We start from the raw sequence: 16,515 nt of genomic DNA, 5'->3' as shown, positions 1-16,515 counted from the left end.
CGACGCGCTCTTACCCCTTACTGACAGGCCGATTCAGTACAGTGGCGATATTAAGTCAGAGGTCCCAAAAGTAAAAAATAACTAAAAATAAAAAAAAATTTAAATCAGCCCACGGCTCTAAAACTGGACTCTCAATTTTGCTGGCTTCGTTTCCAAACCCGTGGCTGTCAGCGAGTTTGAGAACCGATGCTGGCAAAATTGAGCGTCGGCATCAAACTAGCTGACAGCCGCCGCTCCAGTCAAAAAAGAGGCGCTAGGGACGCGTTAGTCTCCCTAGCGCCTCTTTTTACCGCGGGCCCTAATTTAAATTTTTTTTTTTAATGAATCGCGCGCCGGGAGAGTGGGTACTCGCCCCTTCTCCCTCGACTTTTACTGTATCAGCCTGTGAATAAGGAGTAAAGCTAGCGCGTCGAAAACGCACGGCCAAACACGGGTTAACAGTACGCTCCATCGGAGCACACTGTACTGAATCGGCCTGTTAGTGGGATAGTCAGCATTGCTATTGGATAATGGAGGAGCCGTATTTTTAATGCTAGATGATTATTTTTATCTACAGCCCTCGAACGTGTCTGTTTAACGTAGCACTAGGGTTTGAAATCATGTTGCGGTAAAGGGGTCTTTATTAAAGAGTCAGAGAACCTTCTGGTGGAGTAAGTTTTTGAATAGTTTATAACCTCCAGTAGTTGTTGCGTTTTAGATAACCAGAAGTAGTTAAGGTTTTGTTCTAGGTTCGCTCCTTTGCAAAAATGGTGTCAGATTTGTGCCAGTTCCTGCCGCATTGAAAATAATTTTGCATTGATGAATCTGGTGCCAGTTTTGCTCCGCACAAAAATTTTAATTAATGGTTTGTTGTTTTTTTTTAAAGGGGATGATGTTTGGACATTTCAGAAGTTTGTTGATAGAACCGAGGAACTGGTATTTCTTCAAATAGATTATCTGTTCACCTATAATAGGTCAAGGAATGTCCTTCAAAAGAATTTCAGTAACAATAACAAGTGCCTTTTTCTTTTCATCCTTACGCGCAAGTTATAGCCTACTCCTATCAACCTAGCTATTCCTAGCTGCTGCAGTGTTGCTAGGTTGTGTTTCTGCTTTCTCTACCTTTTTGCAACTAAGGCTCCTCAGCTTATACCATGCCTTCCTGAAGTCTGTTACTATTATTTATTTATCTATAACGTGTGAAATATACAGAAAGTAGCAAGTTACTCAAAAGCAAAATATCATACAATCTGTCAAAATACATTAAACTGCACATTGCACAACCATGTGAAACAGAAAGCAACAAAACTAACCTCAAAGTGTTAACATAAGTCACTGTCATATCAATTCACACATCCACACCAACATAGATACATAACCAGCTAGTAGAGAACCCCACAAGTTGTAAGTTGTCCACGAGTTTAATAGATAAAAGAGCATAGTAGCTCTCCCATGCACCTTATAATTCTTAGCTCCAATTTCTGCATAAAAATAACATCAAGTCCTACAACATCAATGGATTTCCTATGCAGTCATGTTGAAATCACCACTTAACAAAAAAGTGAGCAATCAAGATACAGATGTAAAGTCACCGAGAAAATAAAATGAATGTCTATAACATTCAGAGCATATACAGTACATTACAAAACACATACTTTTTCTGATACAATATACCATAAACTAGTACATATCTTCCATCAAGGTCTATAACCATTTTTTCCAAAATGAAAGGGAGAACTTTATGAAATAAGATTATAATTTCTTTCTACTTGAAAAAGAAGGAAAAAGAGCCAACCCATCCCCAGTTTGGGTGAAAGGGCACAGCCAGGGAGGTGCTCAGCCTCTGGAGCAAGGAAGGGGATAGAAACTGGGGGTGGGCCAGCCTACCCACCATCCTCGGTGGTTTTTCCCACTTAGATGGAGACAGTTTGTGTGGTCTCAATGTGACAGGTATAGGGGATCGCAAACATTTGCAATATAGGGGGGTAGAGTGTGAACATTTCTCAAGTGCAATGTTTGAAAGCTGGCCGGGCAGAGAATACCAAGTAGTGTGGTATTCCTGATCCTTCGTTGGTGGGTGAGAATGATATGAATCTACCTGTCAAGTCTTTGACTTCAACAACCGGATTGACCTGCTTGCCACCCAAAATTGTGTTGGCATACTTAATAAGTGACCAGTTTTTTTACAGACCAGGACATCATTGTATCACAGAGAACTCAGTCAGTAATCAAGGATCGAGTTGCAGGTAACCTGAGGGGCGAGGCTTTGATGGCCCTGCATTCCCAAATGGCACTACATAGCCTTTATTATGTCATGATCCGGCCTGCTATGCAGTCTCCCTGCCAGCAGATGTCATCAGCGAGCCTTGCTCACAGCTGCTCTTGCCTCCTCCTCTCTGATCACAAGTTGCAGAAGTTCCAGACTTATTTAAAGCCCAGCATCTCTGCACGCCTTGCCTATTCATTGAATCACTTACGCTGCATTGGTTCTCCTTGCCTCATTTTCCTGCCTTGCTCGGAGGCCTCCTTGAGCCTTCCTGTTTCAACTTGCAGCCTTCAGGCCTTCTAGGTTTGCCTAGCCCAGCCTTGTGCCCTGTTTGGGACTTCTTGTTTGTTTACTTGTTCAAATCCTGACCTTGTCCCTCCTAGGGTCGCCACCATTAAGCCAAGGACCTGCAGGTAAGAGCATTCGGTCGGGCGCAGAGTGTTCAACAGACGGAGTTGAGCTAACAACTTCTGAATTTGAGCTTCTGGCAGGAACACCTTACTCTGCTTCGTGTCGAACTGAACCCCCAGGTATTCCAGTGTCTGAGTAAGCTGAAAATTGCTCTTGGCTAGGTTCACCACCCACCCAAGCTCCCACAACCGGGAAATAATCTTGTGAGTCACCAGGCAGCTCTCTCCCAGTGACTTGGTGCAAATCAGCCAGTTGTCCACAAAGGGGTATACCAGGATTCATTCCATCCTCTCTCAACTCTACTGCAACTACCACCATAACCTTGGAAAAGTTCCTACCTCTGCCTAAGGAGTACTGGACAGGGTAGAGGATTGTGCCTGAAAAAAGGATTGCAACCCCTGGAAAAATTCTACCCATGAAAAACTAGAGAAATCCAGACCAGGAGGAGCCTGAAGAGTACTCACTGAGCTACATGCCCTTGCTGAGGAACCAGTTAGGGGAGTTCCAAATTCAGGTGCCACACCAGAGTCTTCTTTGCCCAGACCCACATCCGGCTGGGAAGAATCAGGCTTAGTGAAATCAGAGGAAGACAATTCTCCGAGCCTCCAAACAGCGCTGGCACAAATCAGTGGGCACTCCTGGCTGAAATGCCCGAATATGACAAGCAGTGCAAAGAGAAAGACGCTTAGGCTTCTTAGACACAAGTGCCATTATGGCCGACAGTGCGCTGAGTGGCGGCTGGAGGTGTGCATCTAGTTGTTTTTTTGGGTTTTTTTTACATGCTCAATTAGGCGCTGAAAAATTATGTGTCCAACACTTAGGCGTGCACACCTAGGCCCTTACCTAGGCGGCCAAAAACTTAAGCACACAAAAAACTTAAGCGCACAGTAGCAATTGAGTGCAGAGGGAAATGGCGCTTAATATGGGTGCACAAATTACAAGGCCCAATTGTGCGCCACAGAATGGACCGTAAACCTGGACTCACAACTAGTTGCACAGGCTGGACCGACAATCCGGTAGAAGGCAGCCTTAGTAAGCATGCGAAAAGTCATTGCGGCCTACCATGTGGTGCGCAGCGAAAAGCCTCGGAGCGGGGCCTATCCTAAAGAGGCTGCTCAACTTGCTAGGTTGCCCACATCCCTCGACCTTTCAAGGTGCGGGACGAACGTCGGACCGGCACGTCGAGCATGAAGACCGGGGAAAGGAGGAAGCCCTTCCTTTGAAGTCCCTGTAAAATAATTTATTTTTTTTAAACATACCGGAGCTCAGCCTTACCTGGCTGAGTACAGAGACGGCTTCCAGCTGCGGGGGAAGAGGGCATGTGCCGTTGCCGCCACGCTTGGCTTCCTGCACCCGCTGCCTTTCTGCTGCTCAAGCAGCTAAGTCCAAGATGGCTGAAAATTCAGCCATGGACCAAGGCTCTCATCTGAGGCAACACGGAAATCACATCAGAAATTCTCAACTGTGGGAAGGACCATTTGCTATCACCGCTGGAGAGCAGGGCGAATTTATTTCCTGAAGTCTTCTTTTCTTTATAATGAAGCAATCCCTAGTGGGGAGATGCACGTCCACCATCTTCTGGAGACGAAGAATATTGGCGGGCTTTCACTGCATGGGTATATGACCTATGACATCAGCTTGCTCCGTCTCCATCTGCTGGTAGAGGTGCATAGCCCACTTGTTCCAGAGTCATCTGACTGGACGCTAAAAATAATATTTTAAGATTGTGTGTTTCAGCTACAAGTGGAACAATCTCATTTCGTTCCAATTTAAAAAAAAATTGCTGAGGGTTTAAAGTTTTTAGAAGCTCCTACTTATTCAATCCCATCATTATTGACCTGAAAATTTAGGCACCCTGGGTCAGGCATTCAGATTTCTTTGAATATCAGCCTAATAATAAATAAAATAATACAATAAAAAGAAAGGAGACACAGGAAGAAAAGCCAAAGAGGAAGCAAAAAACATCACTGGATTGAGAGGTAAGGGGAATGTAGACATGCACCAGGACACATTCCTAAGAAGTTTTCTTCAGGACACTGCCAAAGAAAACTTGGTGCCATGACCTGTTCTGGTTTCACCCCGTATGCACACCCCTTCTGCTGCTTCACTGTCCAGTTTGCATACAAAGACTGTGACTGCCCCTTGGCTCTGGGCCACAATCCTGGTGGCGGTCTGTATCTTAAGCTTCACTCCTCCCGTGGTGTCATGGGGCAGGACAGAGGTGAGCACATCTGGCTCAGAAGTGCCATCCAAGCCTATGACGATAGAATCCAGCAGCCTTGCACCTGTTTGAAGAAAAAAGAAAAAAAAATTATCCCTTTTTTTTGGACTGGTAAGATTCCTCTTGATCCTTTGGGCTTCCAAGTCATGGAGGGCCGGCCTCTATTGGGGCTATGATATCATAAACCTTTTTTTCATAGCTATCAGGGGGGAGGGGTATTTCTCCTTATTTTTAAATCTATTATCCAATTTTACTTAGCTATCACAGCAATAATCCCTTGACCGGGGGGGAGAACAAAAACTGCAGAAGGTAAAGGAAGCACCATCTAGCAACACTGTAAAGCAAGGGGTAATTGGGCTGGTACCAGCATGCTACGCCAGAAACCAATTTATCCAGGATAGAAAAGAAACAATGAGGAAGACAGCAAAAAAAAAAAACCAAACCAAAAAAAACTGACTTGGATAAGCGGCAATATCCTATCAGAAGTCATGCCTTATGACGGGCAACTGGGATGCACACTTAGCAGACTGGCTGGTCTTTGTTGGCTGTTCTGTTACTATGGCCTAGATTTATCGATCTGGAGAAATATCGCATGCGATAGGAAAAGGGGCATGTTTTGTGGTTATAGCCTGTTTATCGCAATGTGCGTTATCTCACCGCTTCGAGAGAGAGACTCTGGGAGTGGCACCATAGTAAGCGGCTATTTATGCTACTATAGGAGGCCCACCTAGTAACTCGAGGTGAGGTTTAGGTAGTGGTGCAGGGGTTGGGGCCACTTTTACATGCAGAGTGAGACATATGGACAGAACAGTACACTCTTCTGAAGATCTGATGTCCTTCGGAGTGAGGAAACTCGCACAGCGATGAGATTTGTACAATGTTCTCTCAACCTAGCTTGATGGACTCGCTACCTGGGTAACATCAATCATTGTGTTCATCCATTGATAAGTCCCTTCCGGAAGTGGCTGCGGACAAGATATATTTTTTAAAAACTATAATTGTAAAATCCTATCAATGTCCTGATTAGGCTCAGATTATGAGTGGCTTCCATTTTAGACAGGAGGATTTGGTCCTGGTTTTTTCCTATTAAGAAAAGTAGGGCAACAAATCCAGGCATGTACGAGGGGCAAAATCAGGACTGGATCTTCTTACTTTGAAAAAGAAAATGGGGTCAGTTAATAACCCAATCTTACTTAAAGGCACTATAAATTCAGTTTCCCTGCTGTATTATCATTCCTTACCCTTATTGTCTGGTGGCTGGTTATAGATCCCTTCTACATCCGTGAGGAACACCACACGTTTTGGAGAGAGCTCCCGAGACAGGATCTGCAAAACAGGTGGGGGGAAGGGTCAGTGAAGAGAAATAGGGAAAAGCCAGAAAAAATTTGGCTATCGGGTGTTGGTGCCTGGTTGCCCTGAGGTCAAGACAAACAGGTACTGGACTGCTCACAACAGACGTGAATAAGTGATCTCTGTGGAGGCAGAGGCCCTCTTTTGCAGCAAGCTCCCACTTATTTTTTCCAGCAATACAATATCAGGAGTTTCCACTGTGATAAATTTATTTACTGGCTTACAAAACCAGCTTTTCCACCCTTAAAGAATGCTCAAGATGGGTACCAGACTACAAAGATTCCATCAGCAGACTACATAAAACAAAATGCATGAAACAAAAACAACAACAATTAACTAACAAAAACAATACAAATCACAGTACATCAAGCCAAAATAAAATCTTTAAATCTTATAATACCCAGAAAGGGAAACTAAGAAGCAAATCTCCATTGCCCCTATAACCAGGAGCAAGTAGATGACTTTAATTAATGCCCAAAAACCCTTAAAAAATAGTTCAGAATGTGTCTTCTCAGAGGGTCACATAATGCACTTTACAACACACTATGGGTTATAAGAAGTATATAATGTTATTTAGATACTTACTAATGATATACTTGTTACCTTCTTTAGAGTTAGGAAAATATTTTTTAAATATGCCTTTAGTAATCATTAAAATCAGGGAAAGGAACAAGAGAAGGACTTTCTTTTATAAGCAGGTGGTTTATTTCTCCAGCTTTGGCAATGGTCAAAACCTCATCGTGTCCTCCGTGGGGGCTGGGTGGCAAGGCTTTACCCCTCCCCCACTATACCAGGGTCTCAGTTTCTGCCAAAAGGTTAAAAAGGGATCATCCTCAGTTCCTAGCTGAGATCCTGCATTTGATGCTAGATAAAAAAAATAAAAAAAAAAGTTTACAGGAGGTTTAATCTTCCTCCTTTGCTAATGGTCATTGCATCAGTGTGTTCCCAATAGGGACATGTGGCACGGTGTTAACCACTCCTTTACTCACCTGCAATCAATCTCGGCCAAAAAGGGACCGTCCTCGGCTCAAAGCTCAAAACCCCGTTTTTGACACTACACTTGATCTTAGCCAAAAGGCTGAGAAGCAATGGTGCAGCAAGTCTATCAACTTTACAGTAAGAAGACTTAGATATGAAAGTCATTTTACATTGTGGTAAATTCCATAATTCATCAATATGTAAAACTCAAAATTGGGTTCTTACTAGAAATATCTAGAATCATCTGCTCCAAAGAAGCATCCAGAAGCATTCTGCCTTGGGAGGAGATTCAAACCTTGAACTATGATTTAGGTGACATCTTGGGTCATAAGTTAAAAAAAAAAAGGGGGGTTTCCTTGGCAAGAAACAGAATTATTATTGTGGGGCAGGAGTTGAAGACCTGTAATCTTAAGACGCTACAGGTCGTGCGTTACCTAATTGCACAGAGACTATGTCAAAAGCCCTTGAATTATGATCACATAAATGCAAAAAAAATCGAAATACTGGCAGATTGTATAGTTCTGTCACTGTTGTCTTCATGACATGACATCACTATGGCCTAAATACAATGCAGTGACCCCTCCAAAAGGCTGGCAGCAAAGGTGATTTAACATCCCCCTGCATCGGAGTGAGCAGATGAGTATGAGGAGGTCATGCTTGTATACAGGGGCTACAGGGAAGGGGAGGCAGGAGGGTGTAACACCCCATTTCACTCTGTATGGTGAGTAACTAGTTAAGCAGGCAGATATAAAAGTTGCCTAATCTGGCTTTCAGGGTGGGTTTCTAACACTGCTTACCTCGATGAGTGTGTCCCCGGATAAGATGCAACACTGCTGCTCTGCATCTAACACAGCATCCCCGTGCAGGACAGGAACATAGCCAGCCTGCAAGGCCTCGCACACCGCAGCAACGTCTGCCCGCGTGACCTGTCTACTCGCGGTCTTCCAGGCTCCGAAGGGCTACAGTGAGACAAATCCATATCCTGCCATCACCACCCTATCTCAGTTCAGTTTCTATGTAAACCGGTGCGATACGTATGCTACACAGGAACATCGGTATATACAAGTTAAAAATAAATAAATAAATCAATCTCCAGGCTGTAATAATTATTCATAAAACTTAAGGGGGTGTCAGAAGGAGTATCTATTACAATGCAAAACACCCACATAAGAATTTTCCTAGAAAAGGTTTGCAAAGATTATCATAAAAAATATAATAGCTTAAAATGTGCTAGAGTCTGGTGTCTTACTGTTTGCTGAAAAGATACAAAGTGATCTATCCAAGAAGACAATTATGTAAATGATGACACTCTTATGAAATCAGAGGCTCCAGCACGTCTCCACTTTTTATGAAGCGCCTATGAATTTTGCATTTGTAGGCAAATTGATTTTTATTTCATTTAAAAAGCGCCACAGAGTAAGACTGCCCCACTGCAAAACAGTTCAGCTGTTGCTTTGCTGTGTGCCACAACATTTTTCAGGAATCACAGAAGGCATCATTTATCCCAATCAATGTGAATGGCTAGGTTCCCTCCACCCCTCCGGTACTTTCTAATTGCAGACAGCAATTTAGAAGAATTATCATCAGTTCTATACAGGTCTCACTAAAATGTCAGGACCTTTCTCTTGGCCAGCGCAGAGTTCTCTAAAATCCACAGCATGTTACAGACTTTGTCAAATTGCCAACGTCTTTATAGTTTTTGCAGCTTTTGAAAAAGGCTTTTTGACAAAAAGTCTTGGGTGTCTAGAAAAATCTCACCCACATACTTTTCTGAAAGCCCTGGGTGCTAGAGAGTCTCATGAAATTGATTCATTTTTACCCAAAGCGCATGGCATATTTTACTGAACCTAAGAATCACAAACATTTGGAATACTGGAATAAACCTTGTTTTACATGCACCCCTACAACAGGCAGCGTACCGAAATCCCTACTGCAGGAATGCCATGGTTCACCAGCTCCTCGATCACCAGGTGATTCAGCTGAAACAGGAAAACAAAGCCAGTCAGGTGGAGCTGAGTTGATACGATAGGAATCCAGCAGCTCCCTGGACAGTGGCAATCACACAAATTGATTTGGCTATCATTTTTCATAATCAGGTGATCCCATCAGCACCAAGCGTCAGTGGTATGAGATGAAGATGCATACAATCTCATATTATAATAATTATAACCTAAAACTGCCCGGTCAGTGTATCTCATAGCATATAAACATCAAAACCTCACCAACGGAATTGGGAATTCATTTATTTATAATGTGCAACCAGACCTCATATATTGTGTGGGAGAGTCTTCAAAGTCTTTGCACAATTACTCTCAATAAAAATTTACCACATGAATATTTTCATCTGTGGTTCCTCAATTCTTATAATCATCGGTCTTGGTTGCACCTTTTTTTTTTTTAAATTGTGTAGTGAATAACACTTATCTTTTATGCTGAGTGACCAAAACGCTGAAAGAGTGATCATATGCCCGACACGGCTCGTGTTTCTTTAATGCTTCGTCAGGGGCAATGTTTCAACTTTTGTTTGCTTTTCTGTGCTGTCACCCTTTAGTTAACTCATCTTCATGCTGACTTCCTGCAAGCATGCCCTGGGTTTGTCAGGCTTAGGATGATATTGTGAACAGAAATAAACCCAGCTCTTGGTTTGGAGGAATGACTTTTAATCCTACTCTTTAACAACGGGAGGAAGGGGTGATCCTTGGACGATCCTTCTACCCACAAGGCGGAGGGGCACAGGCAGTGGCCAAACAAGTCACACAGTGTACGTCAATGGTGTTACTGACTGGCAGCTGCTTGGTACCCTCTGTACCATAAGATGGAAGTCCAAACCCTCGAGTCAATGGCACTTAACAACAGTATCTGGAGCAGAGGATCCGGGCTTAATTCCCAGGCCAGGACTCTGCTCCCTGAGCTGGCTGGGGATGCTGCAGAGGCTATGTTCACAGGCCTGGGGGAGGGAAGGCAGTCTCAGCCACTGCTCAGTGGTGATGTCTGGTGCAGCGGTTCTCAACCAGTGTGTCACCAAGCACCGGCAGGTATGTCGCGCATTTCCTGGTCTCCCGCTGCTCTTCCCTCCCTCTCCTCACCCTAACGAGACGCACAGGATTCTTCAACGAACACTGCTGCCATTCCTACCCGTGCTAGCAGCACATTCAAGCCCTGAGGAGAATGGCAGCAGTGTTTGTGAAAGCCGGCAACAGCAACATGGTCTTTTCTTCTTCCCGGCCCGGAAGAGGAAGTGATGTTTACCGGGCGCGCGGGAAGAAGAGAGGGCCAAGCATGCTACTACTACTGCCGCCGCTGCCGAAATCGTGTCCTAAGGCCCCGCAGCAGTAAGAAGGCAGCCGTGCTGTGATCACTGCGGCACAGAGCAGTGAGCTGAGAATGTGGCCGCAAGGATTTCCTGCCACGCTGCTGTTTGGGAAATCCTTTGATTAGTTGCCCCGGGTTGCTGATGAATACAGTGGCAAGCCACCTCCCAGATAAGATCAGCGCTTGGCTCCTGCTGATTGCATGGAAGGTGGACATTAAAGGCACTTCGCCCATTTCAGCCATCGAATCACTGTCACAGGTAATTTCAATTACGGATGCCTTTTGTCCTTTAGTGCTATTACTTTGGGACTTTCCACAGCACTACATTCATAAAAAGCATTTTAACTGAAAATAAATAAATAAATAATAAGCCAATTGTATTAGAGTTTGGTCTGGTGACTAATGTACATGATTGGGAAGCTGGTCTCGGAGTTCCAATCCTCTCTAAGCCTCATTGCCATCTATCTTCAAGGAAGTCATTTCAGTTCAGTGCACCCATATGCAAGTGATGGCTGATGACCATCCAACTCAGTACTGCTTCCAGAGAGGCCATGGTAGTGCTCGGACAAAGCAGAAATGACTTAACCCCATCTGTAATGCACCAATTATCTGTCAGATTCCCCCTTCCTCACAACCTGCTGTAAAAGGAGATATAGACCTTCTAAAGGAGGAGAATCCATTCATTCCTCTCCAACAGAACTGCTGATTTCAACTGAGTCCCAAATAAGGGCTCCCTACAAATGATTTCTGGTTCCTAGCAGCTGGACTAGGATTGAACTAGTTAGGGTGGAGTCACACCACACAGGTGAATGATCCTCAAAAGGAAGCTTGGCTGGAGGTGCTGAAATCTCACTCACCTTGGTTACAGACAGCCTGGTCAGACACAGCCCTCGTCTTAGGTGGTCAGCATTGACAGCACCGTTCGTATCCCCCTTTGATAAATTGTACTCTTTTGCTTGAAAATGCCCAAATGACCTGGGGAAAGAAAGGATTCAATGGTTTACCAGACATAGGAAATGAGAAGGATAAAAAGCCAATGAGGTATATTTTCAGCAAGCTGCTTGGTGGCAAGATAAGAACATAAGAAATTGCCATACTGGGTCAGACCAAGGGTCCATCAGGCCCAGCATCCTGATTCCAATAGTGGCCAATCCAGGCTACAAGTACCTGGCAAGTACCCAAACACTAAGTAGATCCCATGCTACTGATGCCAGTAATAGTAGTGGCTATTCTCTAAGACAACTTGATTAATAGCAGTTAATGGACTTCTCCTCCAACAACTTATCCAAACCTTTTTTTAAACCCAGCTACACTAACTGCACTAACCACAGTCTTTAGCAACAAATTCCAGAGCTTAATTGTGTATTCAGTGAAAAAGAATTTTCTCAGATTAGTTTAAATGTGCTACTTGCTAACTTCATTGAGTGCACTCTAGTCCTTCTATTATCCAAAAGTGTAAATAACTGATTCACATTTACCCATTCTAGACCTCTCATGATTTTATAGACCTCTATTATATCCCCCTCAGCCTTTTCTTCTCCAAGCTGAACAACCCTAACCTCATAGGGGAGACGTTCCTTCCCCTTTATCATTTTGGTAGCCCTTCTCTGTACCTTCTCCATCACAACTATATCTTTGTTGAGATGTGGCAACCAGAATTGTACACAGTACTCAAGGTGCAGTCTCACCATGGAGCAATACAGAGGCATTATGACAATTTCCGTTTTATTCACCATTCCCTTCCTAATAATTCCTAACATTCTGTCTGCTTTTTTGACTGCCGCAGCACACTGAGCCAACGATTTCAAAGAGAAAACAATATGGTTACTCCCCCCCCCAATAACTGGGAAACAAAGGGGTGGTTGTGAGTAGGACCAGGGAGGACAAAGAGAGAAAATGAGGCTAGGGGAAGGAAAGAGAGACTGGGGGGTTGGAGAGGGAGACTAGCAGGAGAGAATTGAAGTGGCGGGTATGACTAGCTAAGGGTGAGGGTGGCAGAGGCTGGTCAAGACCATTGCTGGCCGGAACAATGCCATAGGCAGGATGACACAACCACCTGATCCTCTGCACAGAAGCAACTGTGTCATTGGAGGAGGAGGAAATTCCAGTGCAGTGCATGGAAACTTCTTTCCACTGTTGGTGAGCCAGGGGTGGCCTGGTGATGGAGAAGGTACGGAGAAGGGCAACCAAAATGATAAGGGGAATGGAACAGCTTCCCTATGAGGAAAGATTAAAGAAGTTAGGACTTTTCAGCTTGGAGAAAAGACGGCTGAGGGGGGATATGATAGAGGTGTTTAAAATCATGAGAGGTCTAGAACAGGTAGATGTGAATCAGTTATTTACTCTTTCAGATAATAGAAGGACTAGGGGGCATTCCATGAAGTTAGCATGTGGCACATTCAAAACTAATCGGAGAAGGTTCTTTTTCACTCAATGCACAACTAAACTCTGGAATTTGTTGCCAGAGGATGTGGTTAGAGCAGTTAGTGTAGCTGTGTTTAAAAAAGGAGTGGATAAGTTCTTGGAGGAGAAGTGCATTACCTGCTATTAATTAAGTTGACTTAGAAAATAGCCACTGCTATTACTAGCAACGGTAACATGGAATAGACTTAGTTTTTGGGTACTTGCCAGGTTCTTATGGCCTGGATTGGCCAGTTGGAAACAGGATGCTGGGCTTGATGGACCCCTTGGTCTGACCCAGAATGGCATGTTCTTATGGTGTCCATCTTGCCCACTCCTTCAGATGGCCCCAAGACTGGTGGGGGTGGAGAGATTGTGGGGTGGGGTAAGGTGAGAGCAAGAAGGGAGAGGCTTGGGGGGTATTAACTGGGGGAGGCAGCTATAGTGGTGGGAATAACTGCTGTGGGATTTCTGTAACAAGCATTACAAATTCTGCAACTTTGAGTAATAACTTTCTTTAGTTATTTAAATTATTAATCAAGGATAGTGTTAATGTTATAATGTATTATTAGTCAAGGCCAGTGCATGCAATGTATTATTTTGACAAACAAGATATTGTGATTTTTGCAGAATTGTAAAATATTGTGCTCAGGAGTCCACCAGGAAGTAAACATTTCTCTGTCTCGTCGCCGGTTCCCTTACCCGGCTCCGTGCACCAAGATGCATCTCTGGCCCTGGCTGTGAAGCAAGTGCATAATGACAGCCGCTCTCTGCAGGGACTCTACTTTCAGCGATTCCAAAGAGCCCTTGTACGTCAAGGCACTACCCCCCAGCTTCACAATGCAATCCAAAGCGGCCATGCTGGAGACCCCTCACCGCTCTGCAGCCCTTCCGCTCCCTCCTACCAAACTACTTTATGGGCGTGGTCAGCCCTTATTAAAGAGGCACTGACTGCTCCGAGTGCTACAAAAGGTCCCAGAGAGTTTATACCGATCCTGTCCTGGAAGCAGCGCCGAGACTGAGGGTGGAGGGGCTGCTGCCGCCCTGGGTGTCAAGCCCTAGGGGGGACTATTTTTACCTATAAGCATAAGCCCAGGAGCTCCGCCCCAATGACTCTATAGGCCAGTGCCCTGAATTTCAGGCAGCCAGAACAACCCGCTGTTTCCTGCTTAGCTCCTCCCCTCCCATGCAGCTTACAAAGAACAGGTTGACGGGAGGGGGAGCGCACGAAGCAGAGAGCACAGCCCAGAGCAGTCGGCTCCCTAATCCCTGCCCTGTTTCTTTTGCAGGGAACAGGAATTGGGGGTGGGAAGCTGGGGGTGCATAGCAGCATAAAGAATTCAATTTTTCTCTGTATATTTCTATTTATAATTTGTGATCCCTTATTCTGCATTTGGCGAGATTTTGAGTTCTGTACATGTAATGGAGGTGAAGTATTCTGCTAGTATGTAGGTAATTTAGCAGTCTAGCTTGTTGTTTTCCCACTAGAATGTGTATTTTGTGTTTTAGGGCTAGGTGGAAATATATATATTTTTAAATTTAGTTTGCATGTTTTCATTGGTAGCTCAAGGCAAGTTATATTCAAGCAGCAGCAACAGAATTTGAATCCTAGCTTCCCTGCTGCTCTGACCACCCAACATTGCTCTTCAGTGTTGCATTTTCATGCAGGGTTGTTGTTTTGGGTTCTGGGATTTCGTGCTGTTTTGGTGGCAGGTTTGCCACATAAATTCTGAATGACTTTTTTTGCAGGGTTTTGTGTTACTTCACAAACTGCTTGGTAATGGAGGGACTTTCTCACTGTTACTGAAGTGACAACATAATGGCAAGTGGCAAGGGGAAAAAATTCCAGTTCAGCCCAGCCAGCCATTTCAAATGAAGTATGAATTTCATTTAATTGATACATTATTTATTTATGTTTTTTGGGTTTTTTTTGGCAATCTGTCTCCAGAAATCACAGATGAGATATATATATATATATATATACACACATACACACACACAGCTGAATGACCTAGCCAGAGGGCTCCCAGCCACTCAGGTTTTCAGGTCACTTCAATGAATAAGCTTGTGTGGGAGGAGGGTCTGTGAGTGTGTGAAGGCTCATAGGTCCTGTGCTAAATTTAAGAACAGCTAGTGCTGCTGGCACTGCAGAAATATCTACAGCACTGCAGCCTGAGAAGCACAGGAGGGAGGAGAGGAAAGGGAGACGGATGCTGCTGGACAGGTGTTGAAGAGACCAATGCTGGGCAGGAAGGATATTTTTGTGGGTGGGCAAAGGGTGGGAACTCCTGCTGCTGGACAGGGGGTTATGGAGAAGGTGGCTGCTCTTGGGCAGAATGAGGGCAGCTACTGCTGGGCAAAGGAGGAGAGAGGGAACAACTATTAGACAAGGGCTGAGTGGTGGAGTGGAGTGCTGCTGGGTGGGGTGCAGGTGGGAGAAAGAGGAGGGTGTAGGGTGAAGAGTTGATGAGGTAGAGAAAAGGGAATGCAGGACAAGGAATGGGGGAGAAAAAGATGGGGACCCAATGATGATGGTGAGGGTGGAGGGAAAGAGGCGGTATGAAGGGCATATGGTGTGGGGAGAGAGGGATGCAAGGCATGGAGTGGAGCGGGGGGAGAGAGCAGGGCCGATGCAGGGGAAGGAGTTGGGGGGAGAGAAAGAGGAGGATGTAGAGCACAGAGTGAATTGGGGGGTAGAGGGGATGCTTTGTTGGACCTCTTGCTACCAGAGGGAGAGCTGAGCCTGAGCTGCCAAAGGAAAAAGCTTTGTGCTGGAGCAGCCGCTGGTAAATCAGTGGCGTGTGGGGGGAGAGCGCTAATTCTGAATATCTGTCCCCGGATGCAGAAAAAGCTGGTCCCGGCACTACCTGGAACCCTATCTAACCGGTTTGGTTTTCAAGATATCTGTAATGAATATGCATAAAATATATTTGCATATTTTGGAGATCTAGTGCATCCAAATCTGTCTCATGCACGTTAATTGTGACTATCCTGAACACTGGACAGGTTGGTTGTGCCTCCAGGCTGGGAAACATAGATTGCTCAAAACCATTAACCTTTTTGTGTTTTGTTTCTTCCTCTTTAACTATCATAAAAAGGTGTCCTTTTTCATCTTATATTGTATTTTATTTTTCAGTGGGAGGCTCTGATGACCTGTACCGCAGCACCTGATTTACTTACGGTCACAAGGTTCAGTACTGCTCCTGAAGAGACAGTTTATTTCCTAACAAAAAAGGGTGCTAGCTATGAATTTTAATTGCTGATGTAATAAGACCCGCGGCACAACAGGCGCTAGTTATGAGCACGTGTTTTGATCACCATGCACGGCTGAAGCTGCCCCTTCCACGGGATGTAAAAAAAAAAAAAAAAATTATGCGCACATACGGAAAAATGCACTTACCTAAGCGTGGTAAGGGCCTATGTAATAAATGGCTGCATCTGCGTTCAAAACCCGCTCTGATAATCTGCGCATAAAAGCGAGCGAGCGAACAGGTCTCCCCAGTAAGTGAAAGTATGACCCTGCAAAGTATTTTTAATATTTCAAATAACTGTGCTGCAGAAAACATGGCAAATATTTTCATGGATGCTAATTCACACT

The 16,515-nt window shown here is 44.5% G+C and overlaps 1 protein-coding gene across 1 annotated transcript; it reads right to left on the bottom strand.

The window, feature by feature from the left end:
- Positions 1-505: 505 nt before the first annotated feature.
- Positions 506-13,959, bottom strand: LOC115074362 (isopentenyl phosphate kinase-like). Its single transcript, XM_029573739.1, has 6 exons — positions 13,620-13,959; positions 11,375-11,492; positions 9,125-9,184; positions 8,003-8,164; positions 6,119-6,203; positions 506-4,941 (listed from the first exon to the last, which is right to left on the bottom strand). The coding sequence occupies exons 1-6, from the start codon at positions 13,775-13,777 to the stop codon at positions 4,685-4,687; spliced, it is 840 nt and encodes a 279-aa protein (XP_029429599.1). The 5' UTR covers positions 13,778-13,959; the 3' UTR covers positions 506-4,684.
- Positions 13,960-16,515: the final 2,556 nt, after the last annotated feature.

The sequence above is a fragment of the Rhinatrema bivittatum genome, chromosome 12, assembly GCF_901001135.1.
Source record: "Rhinatrema bivittatum chromosome 12, aRhiBiv1.1, whole genome shotgun sequence".
Taxonomy (NCBI): Eukaryota; Metazoa; Chordata; class Amphibia; order Gymnophiona; family Rhinatrematidae; genus Rhinatrema; species Rhinatrema bivittatum.
The sequence above is the reverse complement of the archived record's forward strand: the minus strand, read 5'-3'. Positions and strand labels throughout refer to the sequence as shown.